Genomic DNA, 22,841 nt, shown 5'->3' with positions numbered 1-22,841 from the left:
GCAGGCTGACAGAAACTGACTGATCTTTTGCGCGCGCGACTTTTCAGCCGCCGACCGCATGACGGTCTGGCAAGTCATGGATGTCTTACGTCTCGCCATCTGAAGGGGGTCGTTTTCCGGCTCTGGGACCTTCCGGCGCCTGAGGTGAAACGGGCTGGACAAGAGTCGATCTCGAGCCCAGCCAATTTTCTGAAAACCCCCCAGATGGAACATGTTTGATTCGATGCTGCGTTTTAGGAATTTTTTTTCCCCTTCAGAGCTTCTCAATGTAACGACGGCGCGCTGAAAGCGCCAGAGGTGGAAGAACATGACTGATCCATGTAATTATACTGTATGGATCATTCCACTGCGGGCAACTTACACTCGCACGCGACCGTCGTAGCTTCAGTTCTTGGTGTAACTCAACTCAACCCCCAGCGCTTCGTTGCGTGGAGCCCTCGTTTGATGCGCATGCAGGGAAAGGAGAGGAAATGACTAGCAGGAGCCAATTGGCTGCAGTCCATTATTCTCCGGCCGGCCTTGTGTTTATCGTGTCTGCGCGAGCATGCCGCTGGTCTGATGCCTCGTAGCACTGCTTGCTCCATGGCGGGTGTGATATGGACATGGCCTCTGATATACACGGCCTGCGATGCGATGCGATGCTGCGCTGTTCCCGTGCTAGCCATGCACGCATCGGCTTGTGCTTGTGCATGGCAGCAGTCAGGCTCAGGCTTCCCGCCGACGCGATAGGAAGACGGACCCCCGTCGCTTGGTTGGGGTCCAACAAGTGGCCTTGCATCTGCGGCGGCGCATGATTCCCCACGATGTATCGATACGGCTCCATGCATTGGGTCGCGCCGCCGAAGGGGTTGCGCCGTACATGTACATACATACAGAGACACATGCACATGTGGACTATACATGGCCTGGCATGGCCTGGGGGGGCTACTTATCCACCGCCTACATACGTGTTCGCTGCTCTGGACTTACATGGACGCTAGCAGCTCGTAGCACTTGGAGTAGCGTTATTCGCTGTGACTCCTACGACTAGGCGCTTAGCATTGGATGGGATTTGGGAATCGAGAGGTGGGATTTAAGCGATGGGGGGAGAGAACCAAGGTGTGATCACGTTGTTGGCAAGATGGCGACCCAAAGACCGGCGGCGAGTGGTGCCCAACGGGGTGCAAATGTCGGGGAATGTGAGCGACGAGAGCGGTGCAGGATCAAGTACAGACGGCAAAAGGTAGAGATAAGGCAGTCGGTCACGATGGTGTTGATGCTCCCGGCAGTAGTCGCAGTTCTCGCAGTAAAACGGCTCTTGGCAGTCGAGCCATCGTCGATACCACGTTTTACTGATTCTAGGAGGGCGTTTCGTGCATCATGCTGTGGCACAAGGGCAGACTTCTTTCAGTGACTGCAGCTTCTGGCCTCGAAGTCCCATTGCCAATGCTACCTCTACTTCACTCATCTCTTGCCTCCTTCATCTTTGCTCTCGTCCGCCTCAAATCCAATCTGGGCCTCGCTAGGTAGAACGAATGCTCTCTTCAGTCAGCATAGAAATACCTAGACTAGGACCGACATCACGTCACGCCCGCTACCCAAAGCCCGACACCGCTTTCGGAGAAAGGCTCAATAGTGCAACACTTACACGCACAGTCACTTCTGGCTGATGTGTACTAGGCCCCAGCCCCCCGGGAAGGGAAAATCAGACCAAAAAAGGCCAGACCAAGCAATAAAAGGGTCACAGGCCAACGGGTTGTACTGCGACTTGTCGTATCCGTACCCAGTTCCCCTCCGGTTAGTACATACCTGCCGACTGATTCGCTATCAAGGGCCGCTCTGGCATCTTGCGGGCTTTGATTGGAAATCGGAAATGATGGGACAATGCGTTCTCGCCTTCGTATCTCTTGTCTGGCTGCTGCCCGGTGACCAGTAGTAGTACCTAGTAGTTGGGCGGCACAGATAAAGAGGCCAAACAGCCGCATCTCGAAATCCCTTCTTTTTCTTTTTTTTTTTTCCCTCTCTCTCTCTCTCAGCGTCAGTCACCGCAACTCACACACGCACATGTACGTCTAGGGCGTCTTGCTTCAAAAAGAACAACCTCCTCAGCTACTGACTGGCTTGGCCTTCGGCTCAGCTGCTCCCTCCAGTCCCGGCCGCAATTCCAGACGGGCCCCGCCACCAGAAACAGAAGAGACCCTTGCCTGGCTTGTACTTACACCCCGGTGCGGCTGTTTTCCTCTGCTATTGTCTAGGCACGGCCGTATAGACTGATCACGCAGACTGGTGATATAGCCGAGGTGACCATTGCTTCATTCTGATCATCCAAGTGGGAATCAATTCATTTCCGCTCTTCCACCTGCACTTAATTTCAAAAAGAAGAAGACTTCAAATTCAAGGTACGTTTCAAAAGCAGACAAAGCACAAAATAGACAAAGAGCCGGAAAATGTCAAGCCTCCCAAAGAAAAGAAGCCCCGGATCAGGCAATGGTGCCCCCATTCCCCCCCCGTTTCAACTTACTATGCCCGCGCCCCCCCTTTGGGAGCAGAAGCTGAGAGAGACAGAAGAGAGAGAGAGATTCCACCCGAGTCTCGCTCGTCCTTCTTTTCTCTTCTAAAGCTACTACTGAGAGGGGCGATCCGTCCGGGAGGCAAATTCACACACCCCCGGCGCTGGGCTGGGACTTGGAGAGCGGCGTGTACTCCACCGGACCACCGGGTGTGAGTGGCGCCTCGCTCGCTGAATGACTTGGGGATGTCTTGTCGCTTTCCCCCTTGCTGGGCCTGACGCTTGGGTCGTCACTCCATTTGCATTGCGCATATAAAGCCTCGCGCCATTCCGCTGTTCGCAACGGCGCTGACTCAACGTCCAGGTTTCCTTCTTCTTCATTCTCATCAAGCCTGCCGGCGTCAATCTTCCGTCACTCGCTGTCGTCGGCTCCTCCCCTTGTGTCTTGCTATTAGTAATAGAAGGCCTTCTCTCGGCCACTACTTCAACAGACCGTTCTCGACAGAACACTCGTTGGCATCACATCACACGACACGACTACATCCGGCCTCGGCTACATCTTGATCACCCTCAGACATCTTCTCCTCTCAAATCGCCCAGCATGCCTGCCAAGAAGCTCCGTTGCAACGCCAAGGACTGCCGAGAGGCTGCCCAGCGCATCGTCGGAGACTGCACATTCTGCAATGGCCACTTCTGCGGCAAGCACCGTCTGTTAGAGGATCACAAGTGCAGCGGCCTGGAAGACGTAAGTTGGCTCTTTTGAATTTCCTTTCAGACAACCTCATCAGAATCTAACGCTTGTATTAGTGCAAGAAGCAGTCTCATGCGCGCAATGCTGCCCAGCTGGAAGCCGAGAGGACACAGGTCATCCGAGGCGTCTAAATCACACCCTTGCCAACCTCCCAACGGCGATCACCCAACAAACCACCTGACCTCTAATTACCGCACATCCTACGGTTTTCCATACACTTCGATTTCACCTACCATTCTCATTCACACACCTTGATTTGGCGCTTTCGTCGGCCCAATCCAGTCTCACGGACCACGATTACATGAATATTCATTTTCCCATTTATTTGGAGCGATAAGGGGTTGACACGGCGAGAGGAAGCCAGTCGTTCTCCCCAAGGAGAGAGAGAAGCAAGACGAGATGGTGCTATCAGTGCCCTCCATTACCTTTTTTGTATATTTCTACCATCTATTTCACTGGTGTACTGTTTCGGTCGGAACAGCTACGGCTTTTGGATCGCACGGAGTATTAGGCATGTTTCATCATCTATTCGGCATTTTATCTAGGGGGATATTAGGAGCCATTTTCCGCATTTGATTGCTGTTTAATCTTTATTAGTTCATTTTTGAATATGATGAAACCCAAATTCGTTAAACAAAACAAACTGAACAATCGTGATAATTACGGGATTCGAAGAAAGTCGTCCTGTTGCGTGATCAGCAGCAAAATGAGCGGACACGTCTTGCGAGATTCGCCCGAGCAGGGGACGTTTAGTAAACGATGACGCTTGTCGCATTTGCCGAGTCTCGGCATTGACACTTTTTGACAGGATCATGCAAAAAAAGAAAGCACAAGTCAATTTGAATTGCAATCCTCCCAACTTCGGACTCAATATAGCCGGCGGGGCTGATTGCCATTTCGGCTGATGGGGGGGGACAGGCCCAATACCGACCTGCCTCCGAAGCGCAGCCTAATCAACTTGGGGGGGGAATGCAACGACACGACAGCGAGTAATTAAACACAAAGAGAAGAAGAAATACGCGGACAAGCGAATTGCCTAGTATGGAGCATGGTATTAATTATGGTTCTGACGACTGCTACCTGGCCATTCACATGACTGATTTCACGGAAACAGCTCATCAAAATGTATAACACGTATCTCAAAATTTAAACATGAGCCCAACTACACAAATAATACGTATGAAAGAGTCAGTTATCAAGAATGCAAGAAGAGGGTGAGAATGGTGCGATTCAAACACAAGCACTGCACAAACCCACGGGGTAAGACAAATCACAAAGATGCGTGTCTAGCTTCTGTTACTCGGCTCTATATAGCTCTATTACACATATACCCATCTCCAGTGTGATGAGAGTAAGGAAAAAAAAAAAAAAAGAGGCCAGTGATATGCTTACATGTGGTATCATGCTACGTGGCGAGCTGCAAAAACTCCACGCCCCAAAGGTGATTCATCAACGAGCGAAGTCGGGCCTCCTTCCTCGCAGAACATGTGTCTATCTCCAATACGACCATACGCAAGTCCTTATCAGTCCTCTTCCTCTTTCTTGACCTTGACCTCGAATTCAATCTCCTCTTTGATAGCGACCTCTGTCTTGACAATCGCGCCGACACTCTCCCTCTTCACTCCCTCCTCCCCTTCCTCCTCCTTCTTCTCAATCTTAACCAGCGTCTCCTCTTTAATCAACTCCCCCCTTGATCTTCCTCCCCACAAGGACCTTCTTCCTCTCCGCCGCCTTACAAAGCCCCTGCAATCCTAGATCACAATCGCCGCACCGCCGTCCCACGGGCAAGCACACGCTCTGCCCCAGCCCCACGAGCAAGCTGTTGATCTCGCGCCACCGGTCGTGCGGCAGCCACGATTGCAGCGCCAGCCGCGTCTCTTCGGGATTCTTGGTCTTGTTCCACCCCCACATGTTGGTGATGCGGTGGACGTGCACGTCGACGCCGATGCCCTCGGTGCGGTTCCAGGCCACGGACAGGCAGAGGTAGGCCATCTTGGGTCCGACGCCGGGGAGGGATGTCAGGCCTTGTATTGAGTCGGGGATGTCGCCGTTCCACTCGTCCCGGAGGATTTCTGCAGTCCTTTTTATGTACCTGAACAATTAGACGAGTGAAGTTAGTATAATGCCGTGTAAAACCAAGCACAAGGGCCACAGTAGAAGAAAAGGCAACGGCGTAGAACGAACTTGGTCTTGTTATTGTGGAATCCAACAGCCCAAATCATCTGGTTCAGCAGATTCTCATCTACTGCCAGCACATTGTCCAGATTCAAGCCCACCGGCGCTCCGGGCTTGTACGCCGGCAACTCCGTCTGCAGCCTCCGCATCACCACCGCCGTGACCGTATCCTTGGTCTGACTGGACAGCATCAGCGCTATCAGCGAGTGCAGCCGCTGGTCCCTCGGCGAAGCACTCCTGTCCGCCAGGCGCTCACAGCCCATCGTGTCCACCGCAGCCCCGTAGGCGGCGCCACCCGGCGCACGCATCTTCCTCACGACATTGTACATCTCTTCCCAATCAGACGGAGGGGAGACTGTCGATTCGCCGGTGTCCGGATCCGAGACTTTGCGCGCGGGCTTGCGGGCACGGCGTGCGCTCTTGGGAGGGATAGCCGGAGCTGCTAACAAGGCATTCAGCTTGTCGTCTTCGTCCGAGTCGGTTTCGTCCTTGGCCAATTCGGCAGAGAAGGAGGCATCGGAGCCTCTCCTGCGTTTCGTCGGCGGGTCAGTGATGCTGTCTTCGATATCCGGCGTCTGTTCCGTCTTGACGCCTGCATTGTGGGCGAAACGCGCAAGCGACGATCGCGTCGTGCGCCGTGGTGGCGAGGCAGAGTCGGCGGCTCGTCTCGCCAGCTTTGCGGTGTCTTTGGATATTCGTGATGTTCGCATTGTGACGGATGGGCCGGGTGGATTACTTGACAGCCATGGTGCGGACGGTTCAATGTCATGGGTTTTGAAAATGCAGGTTGTTCGTTTAGGGGGGATCGTGGGTCGATGGAAAAGCGTGAATCCCGAAGAGGCGAAAATCCGGGGATGCTGCATGGCGATGGGGGCCGCTATTCCGGCGCTTGCATGCTGGCTGTGCCTTATTTTGGCATATTCTCTTCTACGTGGAGCAAAAAGAATACGCTCAGAGCTGGTGTATTCCGACAAAATATAGGAAAACCATTAGACCATTTAGTGTTATCCCTTTGTGTCCTTTTTATATCTTCTTTCACGTCCATATAGAGGAAATGCGCTAAATGCAGGGTAGCAATCGAGGGATACAGCTAGAATCAAGGATTGTTTAGGTATCTATGATGAGTTGTAGAATGTTTTTTATCATGTTAATATTTACCGTTAATGATAGTTTTGTCAATAAACAACTGATTTGTATATCTTCTAGTCGCTGTATGGAGTATGTAAAGATGAGGATTCTATGGTGAGATTCCCTTTTGTCAGACAAGCTTAGGGCATCAGCTGCCAAAATGAACCTTGACAGCTTGCATACAGTATCACACTGCTCCATAATTCGGACTCTAGCTTTCTTATTTTCACGCAACTTGACATCGTTAAACAGCCGTTTACAACGGAACTGTTCCGCCATATCTTCAGCTGCGAATCCCCAAAGTCTGGAGTTTCTAAGCCTCGGCTGGCGTCTGTGCAAGACTCCACACCACCTTATTCTGGGCAGAGGGAGCCGTAATAACGACCCGCCCACGATTGGCTCAGCCCAACTTGCATCTGACATGAGCTTCCAGAGCACATACATACAGGCTTATAAGCCGGGGACAATCTTAATCGCCGCAGCGTCTGATGCCTTCAGCTGCACGCTAACACGGGCGGTTTCATATAACAGCCGGCTGTCCACCTCTTTGTCTGGTTCCGCGCTCAACCCGACAATCTCATCTTAAACACGCCAATTTTGTTGCGCGTCGACCGCGAATTGCTGATTGAATCTGAGTGATTGCGCCTGTATCTATCGCAACATCGCCCGTCTCTGTATTCTCCTAGATATAATGCAGCCCTCAGGGGCAAACAAGGGGTTTTTCCAGCCGCCCCCAATTCTACCCAACCAGTTTTATGACGATGTTTCCTTTCGCAGATGCTTCAATTGTGAGTGAGAGCCAGCCACGTAAACAAAGACAAACAACACATTCCTGCCGCTTGAAACACAGCCTTCTTTGCCCGCAACGAGTACGTGACTAATTGAATGCTGCGCAGTGTTTCTTCCATTTAGCGTAATTACCGAAGTTGAGGCTGAAGTTGCCGCCTTGGGCAGGGATGTCCTCTCGGATGAGGTGTTTGGCTGGATCACTGATGCCGAGCGCAACAAGCCCTACATCAAAGGCAGCGGCCGAGATGCCTTTGGCAGACTGCAGGGCGAGCTTGTGACTGGCGAAGGATGGCGCGAGCTGCAAAAGTTTGGCCTGTCCAGAGGGTGAGTTGATTTCGTGGATGCTGTCTTGTGAAACTTCTGATTGCTGACCTCTGACGCGACGCCGAATAGCTTCGTTGCCACCGGCTATGATACCCCTTATGGCGCCTTTTCTCGCCCTCTGCAGTATCTGCGCCTGCATCTCTGGGAAGCGTCGTCTGCAAACGTGACTTGCCCCTCGGCGATGCAGGACGGTGCCGCTGCTCTTCTGAGGAGGCATCTGGCGTCTCGACGTCTCAGCGAGACGGAGCGCATTGTTTTCGACGACGCCTACCGCCGTCTCATCTCACGCGACCCAAGCGTTGCCTGGACCAGCGGGCAATGGATGACGGAGCGTACTGGCGGCAGCGATGTATCTCAAACTGAGACCATTGCTCTGTACCAGCCCGAAGATGCCGAGGGTGCCCTTGCTTCTAAAGAAGGCAAAATTCCCCTCGGGCCGTGGAGCGTTCATGGCTTCAAGTGGTTCTCATCCGCAACAGACTCCAACATGACCATCCTGCTGGCCCGGACTTCCAAAGACAGTCTCAGCACCTTTTTGGCACCCATGCGGCGCCACGATTCCAAGGCCAAAACAATGACTGGCCATCCCAAGTCTGATGGAACTCGGCTCAACGGCGTCTGGATCCAGCGACTCAAGAACAAGCTTGGGACACAATCACTCCCCACCGCCGAGCTCGTGTTGGAAGACATGCGCGGCTGGATGATTGGCGAAGAAGGCAGGGGCATCAACGAGATTAGCACAATCCTAACCATCACTCGAATCCACAACGCCGTGACGGCCTGTGGATATGTCGGCCGTGGGCTGGGCATTGCAAGGGCATATGCGCGCCGGCGAGAAGTCGGAGCTGGCCGCGGTGCTCGGATGAAGCTGACCGAGAGCACGCTGCACATGCGCACCCTGGCCAACTTGACGGCCGAGTATCACGGGTTGATGCTCATGAGCAACTACTGCGGCTACATGCTTGGCCTTTCTGAGCACGAAGCAACGCCGCCAACATCTGCTCTCGCGGCTCTCACGCCTCCGGCCCAGTATATCGATCCGCTCCTTCGCATCATCGTGCCCCTTGCCAAGGCCTATGTATGCAAGGCCGCCGTCCCGCTGCTCTACTCTTGCATGGAATCGCTCGGTGGCGTAGGCTACCTCGTCAATGAAGAGCAGGAATACCTCAACGTGGCTCGACTCTACCGCGACTGCTGCGTCCTGCCCATCTGGGAGGGCACAACCGATGTCCTGTGTACGGATATGATTCGCGCGCTGAAGCACCCCAAAACAGGAAAGCAATCACTCAATGCACTGGAAGCTTTCATCAAGTCGTCTTCCTCGTTCAACGAGGAAGACATTGCCAAGCGCTATGGATGGGACCCCGTAGGGAAGTGGGCTGCTCTGCGAGCATACATCGATGAGAGAGACCAGGCTGCTTTGGTCGGCGAGGGCAGAGAGATTCTATGGGACGTGGCGGAGATTATCATCTCTTTGCTGCTTTTTGTTGATGCCGCTACTGACCAGAACGACGCTGTCAAGGAAATTTTCCGCCGCTTCATCGATGACAAGTTTTCAAAGGAGAAGCGCATGAGAGACACTCCGGCGGAGGAACTGGAGAAGGATCTGGCCATTGTGTATGGCGTCGAGGAGGCGGAAGCTGTGGCTAGAGAGATTGTTCCGAAGTTGTAGTCGGATTTGGTATCAGATTGGTTTTTTTTTTCTCTGGTCAGGGATGTTAGGGATATGTTAAGATTGGGCCAGACGTGTATTAATTTAACGGTGAATATATATACTTTTAATTGTTCATCTAAAGAATGACCAGCATGATGGGAAAGCTGTATGTGAAATATATACATGAAAAGGGTATAAATGAAGGGAAACCACAAAACGCCACGATAGGTATGAATCACATCTCTCTACATGCGTGACAGCGAGTCTGAGGCCGCAGATGAACAATTGAGTCTAAGCAGTATAACCTGAGCATGTTCCCTGAAGGCCTGTTGCTTCCAACTGAATATTCCTGCATCCAGTTTCAGATCCACCAGAGGAGATGAATTCACCCCCAGACTGGTTCGGACACGCCTGGTACGTCGGAGAGCCGTTGTGAAGTAGCAAAAGATCGCTGCTGCTACCGCCGTGACCCAACGTCCACACGTCATCGCCAGGGGTGGGATCAAGGCATTGAAAGTGTCCATCCCAGTCAATGATGCAAGCATTGTTGAAATCATCCCAAAGGATGGGCTGTGACTTGGCCGAGTTGAAGCAGTACCACCCCTTTGGCTGGCTGGCGTCCAAGTAGAGGAAGCCGTATTCTTTGTTCTGCTGGATGACCTGGCTCGTGGAAGGGTCGGTGAGGGTGAAGCAGCAGTAGCCGGCTGGGACGTCGTAGTCTCTGGGGATGACGAGAGCGGACGTGAGTGAGGAAAAGAGGAGGAGGAATAGCTTTGAGGAAAGCATTGTGTCGTTTTGTGTTTGAGAGAGTGATGGACTGGTTATGCACCGAGATGCTGGTATAATCAAGATTCGCTTGGATTATTTCAGTAACAGCCGAACTGAACTGCGCTTTGAAGATTACAACGGGGAGAAGCATAGAATTTATATTCCTTCAATTTTTTTAACAGCTCCATATTGTACTAATAACGGGCATGAGCCGGCGTAGCCAAATGAAGAAGTCAACATCTCTCATCACAATGCTCACCAGATGGAACCAACAGAATACTCCCATCTCACATCCCGAGACACTGAATGGCAGCCTCAAAGCTCCACTGGCTAGAAAATATGAGATCAAGAGCTATAAGCGCCCTGCTAGCTATGGAGTCACTGTGATATCCCCAAACGGCATGTAGTGGGATTTTGGTGCTGGTGATCGCCTGGCGAATCAGCGCAGAGAGGAGGCCTAGCTAGCCCGTAGCGCATCTCCCTTTTTCGGGCGCGAGATCACCATCACAGGCTGCCGAGACAGATGACTGGTCAATATGAGAGTTTCATCTAGTATAGTTGAATTATAGCGATAGAGCGGTATTAGCTAGGCCTCTGGGGAGATCTGTCAAAGGCCGTTTTATTTCGTGGCGATGCAGGGGTTTCAGATGTGATTAGACGAATAAGCGGGCAGAGACATGAGCCTCACTGTGTTGGTCGTCGAGAGTGATGGAATCAAAAAGACCACCTGCATAAGCTTAGAATCGGCTAAACAACCGGGCGAGTGATCTCGTTGATTATTCGTGACGGAAACATTTCATAAGCTTTGTTTCTTGCATACATATACCTGGAGTGCACACGGAAACAGGTTATAGATTTGCATACAGCGGATGCATGTGCACATGTATATGCATGTAAGTTGTGCTGTATAATGGACATGGGGGCGATGAGACATTCAATTTCTCCTGGCTTCTACTCCTCCTTTATCAACGTCTCAAAGCGCCGCATCCAACATCTGATTTTCACTTGAAATTTGACCATGGCCACGCGTGTCCCTGGCTTTACCTCAATTTGGATTAACAGCTTCAGCCACATGCGAGTCTAGCCGTGAATATCCTAACCACTCGCAAACACAGTTCCAGCAGCCAACGCGCTGCCACAACCGCACACACTTACACGCGTCTTCACTGCAGTACTTTTGACCTCGATCGTAATTGAACGCCCCAAAATCCCTCCCAACGGCTCGGGCGTGACTCACGTCTGCCTGCATCACGCGCATCCTTTGCAACGGCCCCGGCCGACCAGCCGGAGCTAATACATGTAGTCTCCGGCTTCCCTGGCCACCTCCGCGCCGAAGTTTTTCTTCATAAGGCTGCCAACAAGCCGGACGGTCTACGACTCCGCATTTCTGGGGCAGACCGCTTTCTACTTTCTTATCAACTGCATTGTGTGGTGTGTATTACCAAGCCCAGCAGACATACAGGCGGTATCGTGCAGTTGGAAAAAAAAAATTCACCATCTTTGACTCCTTAAAAAAAAATGGCCATCCCTGACGACCTCTGGGAGGAGCTCTCCAAAGACCTCCCCGCCAAGTCGGATCCCTTCCTGCAGCAGTATCTGGCGGGCCGCGAGAGGCTCATCGGCAAGGAAAAGGAAACCAGGTCAGATGCCTCGTTCCGCAAGGCCCTGACGCCCATCGCGCGGCGCGCCTGCGCCATTGTCGACCGCATCCGCGCCCAGGAGCAGGCCGCCGTCTGGACGCCCAGCGTCGAGGAGCAGCTGGCCCGCGAGACCAGGCAGAGCATCTTCCCCGGCATGATGTTCATGCTGGCCAAGGACCGCATGGAGCAGACCAAGCTGTGGAAGATTGTGCGCCGCATGCCCAAGGGGTGTCTGCTGCACGCCCACATGGACGCCATGGTCGACTTTGACTTTATCCTGGACCAGCTTCTCAAGACGCCGGGGATGCACATGTCCAGCGACGTGTCGTTGAAAACTCACGAGGCGAGGGAGAATGCCATTGTCCGCTTCAGGTTCAGGGCCAAGGAGCTTGTAAACGGATCCATATGGCACGAGGCGTACGAGCCGGGCTCCTTTCTGCTGCTCACCAAGGTGGCCGATGAGTTTCCAGAGGGAGGGCGGCCGGGGTTCCTCAAGTGGCTCAAGAGCCGCTGCACGCTTTCACTCGTCGACAGCCATGAGCAGCACCACGGCATCGACGCCATCTGGGAGAAGTTTGCCAAGTGCTTTGTTGTTGTTGCCACCATGATACACTATGAGCCCATGTTCCGTGCCTTTTTGCGTCATTTGATGGGCCTTCTCAAAGCAGATGGAGTCAACTGGGCTGAACTCCGGTATGAGTCTTCTCTCCCTTGTCCCCTTTCATCTAACCTACCTATATATACATCTTCATTCTGTTCTATAAACGTTACAAAGTCTAACCGAAACAGGTTTACATGGCCGCTGGACTATTGCCGTGACCGCTGTGAAGAGCCCGAAATAGACTACAGCCACATGTGCAGGGTCATCGAGGAGGAGGTTGCCAAGTTCAAGGCCACAGAGGAGGGCAAAGGCTTCTGGGGCCTCGCCCTGATCTGGACAACGCTCCGCAGTTTCGAGACGCGCCGCATCATCGAAAACATGGACCACTGCATCACGACCAAGATGGAGTTCCCCCAGCTCATCGCGGGATACGACCTCGTGGGGCCCGAAGACCTGGGCAAGCCTCTGACCGACCTGCTGCCCGAGCTCTTCTGGTTCCGGAAGCAGTGTGCGCAGGAGGGCGTCAACCTGCCCTTTTACTTCCACGCCGGCGAGACGCTCGGGGACGGCTCCAGCACGGACAACAACCTGTTTGACGCCATCCTGCTCGGCACGCGCCGCATCGGCCACGGCTTCAGCCTGTACAAGCACCCGCTGCTCATCGACATGGTCAAGGACAAGCGCATCCTCATCGAGTCGTGCCCCATCTCAAACGAGGTCCTCCGTCTCTGCGGATCCGTCACCGCCCATCCCTTGCCCGCCCTTCTGGCCCGCGGCGTTCCGTGCAGTCTCTGCAACGACGACCCGGCGATGCTGGGCCAGGACACCGCCGGCATGTCTCACGACTTCTGGCAGGCTCTTCAGGGCTGGGGCAACCTGGGCCTGGCTGGTCTGGGCAGCCTGGCGGAAAACAGCGTTCGATGGTCTACTTTTGAGGATCAGAACCAGGACGAGTGGGCAAAGGGAATCAAGGAGGCGAGTCTCGGCAGCGGCATCAAGGCAGAGCGGCTGAAGGAGTGGCAGGTGGAGTGGGAGAAGTTTTGTCTCTGGATTGTGACTGAGTTTGGAGAGGAGTATGACCCTGGGGAGAATGTGTAATGCTGTCTATAGTATCTAAAAAGAATATATTAAAAAAAAAAAAAAAAAAGGCTTGGGTTGCTTATTGGTAGAGCATCATTTTCTTTATTTCTCTGTTATTCAATCTCTCCTTGTCATTATTCCTTTACCGCCCATTCAACTGCTCTCTACCAAGGGTTGAAGCATTGAGATCAACTGCTTCAAGCACGACATCAGCTGAACCCACCAGAATTAGCCGACAGCCGCCGCCACCGCTAAATCCCCCCGAAGCATCGCTGGCCAAGACCGCTGTGGGCCCTGGAGCTGACATGCACAGGCACTAGACCAGCGCCCAAGGAGCGGTGCATGCAAGGACAGCCCATATTTCGTAGGCGGGAGCTCACCGTAGGCACTCAACAGCAGCCACCTACGGCAGGTACAGACGATGGCCCCTGCCGGGCTCCGTGCTAACGCGACTATCTGCCAGGGCCTTTTTTCAGCTCGCTTGTTAGCTGCCCTCATAGAAAAAAACTTGTTCTTCTAACTTTGTAATTCCCTCTCCATTTTCCCCGAAAGCATCTTCTTTCACAATTCGAAAGTCCTTCAAGGCGTGTGTGAGACTGTCGCTTCCAGCTTCCGTGGCTTGCGCGCACTTGGCGGAGGTCCAATGACTTGCTGCCAGCAACTCCTTTGCGGATTCGACTAATGAATGACGCTGGTGAGCGCTTACGACCACCGCCCCGATGGAATGGCTGCGAGTCTGAGACATCGAGGGACGACAGACGAATCAGACGAATCGGACGAAACTCCAATTTGGCTGCCTGCCGTACTGTACGAGGGCACGGCCTGGCCTGGCCACCTCCCAAGATCAATTTGGGCCGCAGTCTGCGGAGATTGGTGCTGGGTATCATGCTACTTTCCAATTGCCCCCCCCCCCCATATCGCTACTACTCTTTGTGTGACAGGACAGGCTCGAAGAACACTTCGTATCTATTAGTTACAGGCCGCTGCGAGCAAGTGCTCGATAAATGCTGCGTCTGACGCTTTTATATCACTCCAGCTCGTTGGCCCGGTATCCAGACTATGCCATGGACGATTTTGTGTGTTTTCCCCTCGAGGGGGTGCAGGATGAACCAAAGCCTGACGCAACGCCGGCGCCAATCCATGTCGTTTTCATGCCAATCAAAAGCAGAAGAAAAGCCTCCGCCCCCCAAAAAAAAGACAGCAAAGAAAGAAAAAACTCCGTGCCATGGCTTTCCGCTAAAATGTTTGCCATACGCTCGTCAGCCAGGCGCCGAATGTTACTGGCTGGACGTTGACGCTATTGCTCCGGTTGACGGCTTCGTTTAGTGTCGCCTGTGAGAAATCGTATCGCCCGTTGGCTGTCGCAAGGAGCCTCTGGTAGTATGCCACCTTGTCATAGTCGCCCAGTTGAGCATAATAGGTGAGAAAGGCTTCGAGTTCTGCGGGCTGCTGGACATGCCGTGTAAACACCGCTAACAACATGTGCATTAGCTCTCTGTGTCACCTGCCAGGGTCTTTTGGCATGGGAATCCCTCGGAGACTGAGATTCCGGGCTGTGTGTGCCATGACAAACTAACCATTGCAAGCGGTGCTGTATGTGGTGATGAGGTCTCGGACTTTCATCCGGTCCCCGAACATGGTATACTCTCGGGGCCAGTGCGAGGGCCCCAGGTCGACAGCTGCCACGATGTATCGAACCACGTCGTACACCGATGTGAGGCAGACGCGCACTGAATGCCCTTTGGAATCCTGTTCCGGATACTCGGCCGTGGCTGTGCCAGAATTGACGAGAAATTCCCCAGGACCGCCCACGCCAGAGCCGTGACCAATGCCAAAGGTATTGATAATGCCGCAAGGATGAAATCGCTCCATAAAGAGGCCGCATGAAAAAATGGTATATTTCATTCGTGACGATTCAGACCACTGGTTTAGCAGAGCAAGCGCTTGCGAGGACCCGCGATCTAGGGCATCATTCCGTGAGGGCCGTCGGCCAAGGGACCCTTCGAATTCTGAGGGGACAAACATGCGGACGCGCCCGCGCCCGGAAGCGTCGATGAGATTCAGCTGTTCGGTGCCGGATATCGTTGATATGACCAGATCGACCCCTTGGAGCGCGAAACCCAGGCTGTTGTGGTCGTGGTAGTCTACGACATGAACTTGGACGTCGAACTGGTCGAATTCGGGCCTTGCCTACATTGCAGGGTTAACACGCAAAGTCCCCGAGCTCCATGGAAAATGTGGCGTGGAAAACCCAACAGATCTTGATAGAACAACAACGTTGTACGCATTCGCCGCCTGTGCCAATTCTGTCGCCAGCAGAAACCCGAAGCCCCTTCCGCCGGCGACTGCAATCCGCATCATAATGTTACCGTTTCGCAGCCAATGCAGGCCGCAGTCCTATGTGTTTTCGCACTCTCGCTAGGCGTGATTGTGTAGCGTGCTTTTTTGTCTTCTCTGCTCCGATCTCACGATGGCAGTGGTATTGTTTTAATGATGTCGCAGGATAGTGTGCGGTTCATGTGCGTATAAATACCAGACTGGGGCCTCAATTTTCCGCGACATTGACGTTACATTTGCCCATACACACCATGCTGCAATTGCCGTGCGTATGCGACAGAGGGACGAATGGACAGACGTCTTGGCCTGCCGCGGGAAAAGGGCACATACATATGTGATGACGACCCGGAATTGTGCAGAATATGGCACACGATCCGCCTTTCTTTCTTATACTGTAGTCATCAGAGACCCAACGAAGGGAGGGAATGAGGGGGGAGGTGCCGTGGGCGAGCCTGGCCGTTTTTTTTTTCTCTCCTGCGTCGGGATGCACTTTTCATTGACTTATGCCGCTGCGCGGGCCACACCATGCGTGCGTGCCTAGCTAGGGCAGCAAAGGCAGTAGCCGCAGCCAGGATGGGACGGTTCCTTATTACGTGCATATATGTGCATATTGTCTGAACCTTGGACCGGAAAAGCCCGAGCATGGGCGCATCTTTGTTTACGGAATGGATGCCTGCGCGGCAGGGGATGCCAGGGCACAGCTTCCTGGCGCCTCGGTTGAGGTGGCAGATGGGCGACGATGCCGCATCGCGGTATCTGGTGGTGGTGGGGGGGGGGGATACACGAACTGATCCGTCGCGGTGGAGCTTGAAACCACTGATCGCCTCACCGATAAAAAGTGGGATAACCGGGAGAGCCCACAGAAAGGGGCAAGGCGTTTAGAAACATCAACGCGGCAGACGACTAGACACTGTTTCAGCATTTGGTGCCGGAGCCTTTGCTTCTATCAGCCAAGCAACCAGTCGCCAGCGGAGCAAGTTTTTGTCGTATGGCGAACAGTTCATTGCGAGTCGAGTCCACCGGATGAGCACTGGTTTTGTGTAAACGAGGCCATGCCCGACTTCCTGGTCAGCTGGTATAGGAAAGAAACCTAAACAGGCTGTCTATCATTCATGCGACCAAGACTGTCTTGGGACTAGGTTCCTGGATTTGAGTGCAGAAACAGGCAAGGATCTGAACACCTCGATGCGAAAGGGGGCAAAAGTTAAAACGACGAGAAGGAAATTAAATCTGAGCCAAATGTGCCGTGCTGGTAAGCCGCAGCATAGCATGTATCACAAGACACCAAAGAGCCTCGGATTACCCCAGAGCTTAGCGTCAAAGTCACCAAGAGCTCCTATCAGAGACCACGATTCCTTAACGCTGCTGCTAGAAGATGCATCTAACGCCGCTTAAGCTTGCCAAAACATGCAGAAGCGGAGGCAGATTCCTGCTATCTAACAAGGGGACGAAGCAAATTTGCGAATTTAGCCGAGACAAAGAGGGTACCCAGGCGGTTTGTGTGTGCACATGCTGTGTTTTCCGCTCCGCCGACCATCTTTCTCCGAGCATTTCGCAATTCGCATGAGCTCGCCATGCTTCTGCTGCTACGGAGGTAGCATTGGGGATCCATCAATAATAATGGAGTATAGATAGGCATTCGGATCTTGAGTTTGTCAACAAATGCCGCTGCTGCTTAGCGCAATACGCACGCAAACGGAATATACTGTACCACTTTGCCGACAGCACAGAATCTATCGGCGCCAAAAAAGAAACCCAATCTTCCTTCAGCCTCCAGTCTATACACCAAAACACCCAGACGCAAAACCACTACGGCATTGTTCTTTGACAGATTCCAAGTGCTGAATACAAAGCACTTTGATGGGTCTCTTGGAGTAGTTGTGGGGCTAGGGAAAAAAAACTACGGCCCGGATCTTCCCACGGGTACTAAGCCTTACGGCGAAACGCCGCCTTGAGGCATCGTGAATCGATCACCGATCCTACCCATAAACCATGGCGGAGCCTTTTCCAAAGCCATGGTACGCCTTGTAATTGGCGAGAGAGTAGCATGCAAGGGCACATATGTTCTAGCACAGGCCGGTAAAAGACATGTAGTATGCTGCCTACTGCAGTAGCTACGCTTTGGAAGGATTTGGGGGCCAAGGATGCAACCACGGCACAGCGGAGATCGGCAGCCTGAGCTGTAGGGCTGAAGCTGAAAACAACACCATTTTACTGGCCAACTGTTGGTTTGCTAAAGAATTTCGACCCAACAGCACCATATCAAAAACCTGCGGCATAAGCGGCTGATGTAACCCTATATCGAGAGGTGTTGGTAGACGCACTTCTGAAGTGGATCTGGGACTTTGACAAAGTGACAGTTCTGAATGGGTTTAGCAGTAATATTGCTTACCAGACGATGGCACAAAATGCTCTACGGATCCTTTGAAAGATTTAGCTCAGCTTACTCTGGGAGATCATCTTCACTGGAGGCATGGTGAGTAATAATAGTTCTATTTGTTACCTAGCCTCTCTTCGTCTATTTATCTGCTTTGCAGGAAGTCCTAGGCCTGCAAGGCAGCCTCGTCTCTAGCTGCACCGCTGCCTTTTCTCCAGCTCTCAGTGAGGTCTGCCCTCTTCCTCTCCTTGCTCTCTTTGCCTGGCTTACCCCAACCTCCGCCTCCTGGAGTGTGTATGATGATGCGCTCCCCTGCTTTCATGGCAGCTGAATTCTTAGCTCCTAGGTTGATATGTCGCTCTTCATATTCAATCTGCTCTACATCTCCTTTTCCGTCAAGCTTCTTGAGAGATTGCTCCCAGGTCGTCTTCTCTATTCTTCTGACCCACAGGTTCAGTCCACAATCGCCATCTTCGCCCCCGTTGAGGCCATATGGATGATACACGCGCCTCTCGCTTAGGATGGACACTTGTAGGGGTATGCGAAATTCAATATCCCGAATAACACCGTCGCCACCACGGTGCTGACCGTCGCCTCCGGAGCCTTTCCGAATGGAAAATTCTCGGAGGAGAACCGGGTATCTTCGCTCAAAGATCTCTGAGTCTGTGATGCGTGTATTGGTCATATGGACGTGTACACCACTTGTTCCGACCCAATCTGGCCCAGCACCACTGCCACCGGCAATGGTCTCATAGTAGCCAAAGCCTTTAACGGCTTCTTTGCCCGATTGATTTCCACCAAAGCCAAAGGTAAGGTTGTTACAACAGCCTTGACTAGCGGCACAAGCCTGGAAAGCCTTAAAGACCACGTCGGTGATACGTTGGCTGGTGAGGACGTTACCGCCCACGACTGCAGCGCCAGCAGACGGCGAGAGCAGAGATTTGGGCGGAATCTTGACGTGAACTGGCTTCAGGCAGCCCTGGTTCAAGGGAATGTCCTCGGAGATGAGACAGCGTAGACAGTAGATGATGGCGCTATAAGTGATTGCCTCGGGAGCGTTGATGTTGCCGTACACTTCAGGGCCGGTTCCATCAAAGTCGAATTCTGCCTCGCCTGCTTCTGGGTCAATGGTGATCTTGAGCTGAATGGGAGTTCCATCATCCATATGGTCGACGGCGGACAGCTCTTTGCCTTCGAACCGCTTGTAGACATCCTTGAGGAGTCGACGTACGCAGAGCTCGGCGTTCTTCTGGATATTGACCATGTAAAACTGAACAGTGTCCTCGCCATATTCCTCAATCAAAGTCTCAATGAGAGAAATTCCCTTGTTGTTGGCACTCACTTGAGCCTTCAAGTCATTGATGTTATCAGCAAGGCATCGCGTGCCACTACATTCAGGATACTGCGCTGGTTCATTGTAGAACAACTCGATGACCCGCTGCTCATCAAATTTGCCGCCACTGACCAGCTTCTCGCTCATAATGGAAGCTCCCTCTTGGAACAGCTCGCGAGAGTGCGGCGGCATGCTACCGGCGCTGATTCCTCCAATGTCGGCGTGGTGGGCTCGGGATGCCGCGTAGAAGAGAATGTTCTCGCCCTTGGCGTCAAAGGCGGGCATCACCAGCGTCACGTCGGGAAGATGGGTTCCTCCGTATGAGGGGTGATTCGAGATGATGACATCTCCTTTCTCTAGGCGGCCCTTCCAGATCTCGGCCTGTCGACGGACCAAGTGAGACATTGATCCAAGGTGGACGGGGAGATGCGGCGCGTTGGCTACGAGATTGCCGGAGGCGTCGAAGATGGCGCAGGAGAAGTCGAGTCTTTCTTTGACGTTTGTGCTGACGCTTGTTTTCTGGAGCGCGCGGCCCATTTGTTCGGCAATGGCCATGAATCTGTGGCCGAAGATGCTGAGCATGATGGGGTCGACCTCGCGATCGCCTTCGACGGTGTGATGAGATCTGAATGATTGATTAGTACTGTTGACGTCCTAAGAGAAGGGATGGAAGAAACATACTCGTCTTTGGCACCGTTCTTTGCAATATCCAGCACGACATGTGTTCCGGTAATGAGCGCCTTGGTCCGCGGCGTTACGACAATGGTTTGTGTGCCGTCCGCCAGCATAGCCGGTCCGTTTACAACGTCTCCTTCGCTCAAGTCTTCTAGCTTGTAGACTGGAGTCTTGACTCTGCCGCCCTCAAAGTAAACCTCTTGTTCGCCGTGCCGCGACTTTGCAGAGGCTTCCTGTCGCTTGATTGTCTTGAGCTGCTGATCCACAGACTTTTCCTGATGGCGGAAGCTCTTTCCGATACCACGGACTCTCACGTCGTCCACGATGATGTCCCGGTCGTCGAGCGTGAAGCCAAACTCGTACCTGTGCTGCTTGACGAATGCTTTGCCAAACGCCCAGTCTTTGCCGTCAAAGCTGGCCCTTACTTCTTCTTTGCTGGGCTTGATAATCATCAGCGCCGACTCCGTTCCGCGGTATCGCAGATTGAGATATTCTTCAAACACAATCTCGCTGTCGTCAAAGCCCTGTTCCTTGAGGGCAGTGCACGACTTGTCCTTTAGCTTCTCCATCTTGGCTTGTAGCTCGCCGACTACTTTTCCATCGTCTTTCCAGACGGATGAGTCTGGCTCCTGTCGCTCGTCTACGACGTCTGCGAGAGCCATGCCATAGGCTGATAGGACCGATGAATACCGGTGAACGAGGATTTGGCCAACGCCGAGGGATTCTGCAATGGCAACGGCATGCTGGCCACCGGCGCCACCAAAGGTCGCCAGCCGATGCTTGGAGGTGTCGTGGCCCTTTGCTTCGGTGATGGACCGGATAGGTCTCGTCATGGTTTCGTTTGCAACAGTCAGGAATCCAAATGCGACCTCATCCACGGATAGTTTCTTTCCCGTTTCCTGGTTCACCTGGTCTGTCAGTTCCTGCAATACCTTTCTGCTCGCTTCCAGATCCAGTCCCTCATCTTCATTTTTGCCAAATATTTTGGGGAAGAACTCCGGCAGCAGGCGGCCCAGATACAGATTGGCATCCGTGACGGTGGCAGGGCCGCCCTTTCGATAACACGCAGGGCCTGGATGTGCGCCGGCGGACTCGGGTCCCACGACGAACAGTCCGTTGCGGAAGAAGAGACGGGAGCCGCCGCCAGCAGCGACGGTGTTGATGTCTAGCTGGGGAGATTGGATGGTGACGCCGGCGGTGGTTGTTTCGAAGACGTGCTCGTATCGGCCTTCTCCGTAACGAGATACGTCTGTGCTTGTGCCTCCCTGGAATTGTCGTTGTCAGTATTGCGACTGTATACAAGCAGAGATGCTGGCTTTCTTACCATGTCGAATCCGATTACAGGAATTCTAGTCTCTTCGTCATAAGACGTGATGGCATATCCAACCACGCCTCCCGCAGGACCAGACAGAATAGCCTTGAGACCAGTAAACTTGTCGACGTCGACGAGGCCACCATCGCTCTGCATGAATTCGCATCTGGCGCCCCTGGCTCCCTTCTCATGCTTGACGCTCTCCGTGCCCAGGCCTCCTTCAAAGCCAGCCTGGAAGCCGTCGATATACTTTCGAATGGCGGGAGTCAAGTAGGCATCCGCACAAACCGACGTTGCTCGCGGCACCAGCTTGACCATGGGCATCAGTTCGTGGCTCAGCGAAATGTGCTGGAAGCCAATGTCCTTTGCAATCCTGCCTATCAGAGCTTCGTGCTCGGGGAATGTGTATCCGTGCATGAGACAGACGGCTATACTGCGAATTCCCGAATCGTACACCTCCTGCAGCTTTTGCCGAATGTCGTCGTGCTCGGGGCGTCTTAGCACTCTGACCGTCTCGCCTGATAGACCCCTGACGAGGTCCTTGCCCTCGGCCTCCTTTGTGCCCGCTTGGACATCAGCCTCTGTGATTTTCCTCTCCGGGTCCTCAGCATAGTCCTCCAATGTGACGCGCTCATCAATCTCCACAACCTGCTCATAAAGCACATCTGGCTTTCGAATCGCCAAGTCGAAAATCTTTGGTCTCGACTGGTTCCCAATCGTCAAGCAGTCCTTGAAGCCCTTTGTCACCACCATGGCAATCTTCTCGCCCTTCCTCTCCAGCAGGGCATTCGTCGCCACCGTGGTGCCCATGCGGATGGAGTCAATCTGCGTGGTATCCAACGGCTCGCCGCGGGGAATCTCCCGTTTGAGGAAATGGCTCATGATGCGCCGGATGCCCTCGAGAGGCGCATCTTTGTAGTTTGCCGGGTCCTCGGAGAGCAGCTTGATGATGATTTCCTCGCCATTGTGCTCGCCGACGCAGTCGGTAAAGGTGCCGCCTCGGTCGATGGCTATGCGAATGCCACGCTCCTTGGACGTGTTATTCGCCATGGCAGTATTATAATGGAGTTGAGTGGATAAGTGGGATATTTGGAGGGGTATCTATCACACGGCTCTCTCAGTTGCAGACCATGAAACCTGATCAGCCTGGCGAGATGTCTTTATTTGAAGGCTTTTTTAAATCTCACGTCAAAGCCTGCTTAGTGAGCAATTTTCTCATAATAGGCTGCGAAGTCGGATGAATCGACGCTGCTTAAATACATGATGCGATGATTGCCGAGCCCTTTTTTTCGATGGCGGGGTGAGCTCCAGTTGCTTATATCACAGGTGGCGGGGTTCCGCCTCCGAGCTGCCACCCGTGGAGATACGGAGTTGCTGGCATCATTAAGAATTCGACTTATAATTCGGCT

General features: G+C 53.2%; 7 protein-coding genes across 7 annotated transcripts; 3 read left to right on the top strand and 4 right to left on the bottom strand.

Annotated features, from left to right (window-relative positions):
- Positions 1 to 2,000: 2,000 nt before the first annotated feature.
- On the top strand, positions 2,001 to 4,477 carry TrAtP1_003287 (uncharacterized protein). The gene is made up of 4 exons (XM_014087383.2): positions 2,001 to 2,045; positions 2,117 to 2,204; positions 2,275 to 3,233; positions 3,296 to 4,477. The coding sequence occupies exons 3-4, from the start codon at positions 3,090 to 3,092 to the stop codon at positions 3,368 to 3,370; spliced, it is 219 nt and encodes a 72-aa protein (XP_013942858.1). The 5' UTR covers positions 2,001 to 2,045; positions 2,117 to 2,204; positions 2,275 to 3,089; the 3' UTR covers positions 3,371 to 4,477.
- TrAtP1_003286 (uncharacterized protein) lies at positions 4,478 to 6,622 on the bottom strand. Its single transcript, XM_066111821.1, has one exon. The coding sequence runs from the start codon at positions 6,275 to 6,277 to the stop codon at positions 5,354 to 5,356; it is 924 nt and encodes a 307-aa protein (XP_065967900.1). The 5' UTR covers positions 6,278 to 6,622; the 3' UTR covers positions 4,478 to 5,353.
- Positions 6,623 to 6,951: 329 nt separating this feature from the next.
- TrAtP1_003285 (uncharacterized protein) lies at positions 6,952 to 9,451 on the top strand. Its single transcript, XM_014087425.2, has 3 exons — positions 6,952 to 7,330; positions 7,439 to 7,655; positions 7,725 to 9,451. The coding sequence occupies exons 1-3, from the start codon at positions 7,234 to 7,236 to the stop codon at positions 9,325 to 9,327; spliced, it is 1,917 nt and encodes a 638-aa protein (XP_013942900.1). The 5' UTR covers positions 6,952 to 7,233; the 3' UTR covers positions 9,328 to 9,451.
- Positions 9,452 to 9,600: 149 nt separating this feature from the next.
- Positions 9,601 to 10,095, bottom strand: TrAtP1_003284 (uncharacterized protein; the record flags this gene model as incomplete). The annotated part of the gene is made up of 1 exon (XM_014087391.2): positions 9,601 to 10,095. The coding sequence occupies one exon, from the start codon at positions 10,093 to 10,095 to the stop codon at positions 9,601 to 9,603; it is 495 nt and encodes a 164-aa protein (XP_013942866.2).
- A 949-nt stretch (positions 10,096 to 11,044) lies between these two features.
- On the top strand, positions 11,045 to 13,447 carry TrAtP1_003283 (uncharacterized protein). Its single transcript, XM_014087402.2, has 2 exons — positions 11,045 to 12,410; positions 12,507 to 13,447. The coding sequence occupies exons 1-2, from the start codon at positions 11,596 to 11,598 to the stop codon at positions 13,414 to 13,416; spliced, it is 1,725 nt and encodes a 574-aa protein (XP_013942877.2). The 5' UTR covers positions 11,045 to 11,595; the 3' UTR covers positions 13,417 to 13,447.
- A 1,401-nt stretch (positions 13,448 to 14,848) lies between these two features.
- TrAtP1_003282 (uncharacterized protein) lies at positions 14,849 to 16,443 on the bottom strand. The gene is made up of 2 exons (XM_066111820.1): positions 15,655 to 16,443; positions 14,849 to 15,588 (listed from the first exon to the last, which is right to left on the bottom strand). The coding sequence occupies exons 1-2, from the start codon at positions 15,757 to 15,759 to the stop codon at positions 14,971 to 14,973; spliced, it is 723 nt and encodes a 240-aa protein (XP_065967899.1). The 5' UTR covers positions 15,760 to 16,443; the 3' UTR covers positions 14,849 to 14,970.
- Positions 16,444 to 18,213: 1,770 nt separating this feature from the next.
- Positions 18,214 to 22,700, bottom strand: TrAtP1_003281 (uncharacterized protein). The gene is made up of 3 exons (XM_014087802.2): positions 21,445 to 22,700; positions 20,127 to 21,385; positions 18,214 to 20,070 (listed from the first exon to the last, which is right to left on the bottom strand). Exons 1-3 carry the CDS (start codon positions 22,480 to 22,482, stop codon positions 18,279 to 18,281), a joined length of 4,089 nt encoding a protein of 1,362 aa, XP_013943277.2. The 5' UTR covers positions 22,483 to 22,700; the 3' UTR covers positions 18,214 to 18,278.
- Positions 22,701 to 22,841: the final 141 nt, after the last annotated feature.

This window comes from Trichoderma atroviride, chromosome 2 (genome assembly GCF_020647795.1).
Source record: "Trichoderma atroviride chromosome 2, complete sequence".
Classification (NCBI taxonomy): domain Eukaryota; kingdom Fungi; phylum Ascomycota; class Sordariomycetes; order Hypocreales; family Hypocreaceae; genus Trichoderma; species Trichoderma atroviride.
Note: the sequence above shows the minus strand (reverse complement) of the source record. Positions and strands in the feature narration are given on the sequence as shown.

Excerpts from the sequence above, each read along its gene's own strand:
- TrAtP1_003287 (XM_014087383.2), top strand. The coding sequence starts at position 3,090 with ATGCCTGCCAAGAAGCTCCGTTGCAACGCCAAGGACTGCCGAGAGGCT. Across the intron at positions 3,234-3,295 it reads AGTGCAGCGGCCTGGAAGAC|TGCAAGAAGCAGTCTCATGC; the intron begins GTAAGTTGGCTC and ends CGCTTGTATTAG.
- TrAtP1_003286 (XM_066111821.1), bottom strand. The coding sequence starts at position 6,277 with ATGCAGCATCCCCGGATTTTCGCCTCTTCGGGATTCACGCTTTTCCAT.
- TrAtP1_003285 (XM_014087425.2), top strand. The coding sequence starts at position 7,234 with ATGCAGCCCTCAGGGGCAAACAAGGGGTTTTTCCAGCCGCCCCCAATT. Across the intron at positions 7,331-7,438 it reads CTTTCGCAGATGCTTCAATT|TGTTTCTTCCATTTAGCGTA; the intron begins GTGAGTGAGAGC and ends AATGCTGCGCAG. Across the intron at positions 7,656-7,724 it reads AAGTTTGGCCTGTCCAGAGG|CTTCGTTGCCACCGGCTATG; the intron begins GTGAGTTGATTT and ends GACGCCGAATAG.
- TrAtP1_003283 (XM_014087402.2), top strand. The coding sequence starts at position 11,596 with ATGGCCATCCCTGACGACCTCTGGGAGGAGCTCTCCAAAGACCTCCCC. Across the intron at positions 12,411-12,506 it reads GTCAACTGGGCTGAACTCCG|GTTTACATGGCCGCTGGACT; the intron begins GTATGAGTCTTC and ends TAACCGAAACAG.
- TrAtP1_003282 (XM_066111820.1), bottom strand. The coding sequence starts at position 15,759 with ATGATGCGGATTGCAGTCGCCGGCGGAAGGGGCTTCGGGTTTCTGCTG. Across the intron at positions 15,589-15,654 it reads TTGTTGTTCTATCAAGATCT|GCAAGGCCCGAATTCGACCA; the intron begins GTTGGGTTTTCC and ends CCTGCAATGTAG.
- TrAtP1_003281 (XM_014087802.2), bottom strand. The coding sequence starts at position 22,482 with ATGGCGAATAACACGTCCAAGGAGCGTGGCATTCGCATAGCCATCGAC. Across the intron at positions 21,386-21,444 it reads CTGTAATCGGATTCGACATG|GGAGGCACAAGCACAGACGT; the intron begins GTAAGAAAGCCA and ends CGACAATTCCAG. Across the intron at positions 20,071-20,126 it reads AAGAACGGTGCCAAAGACGA|ATCTCATCACACCGTCGAAG; the intron begins GTATGTTTCTTC and ends TCAATCATTCAG.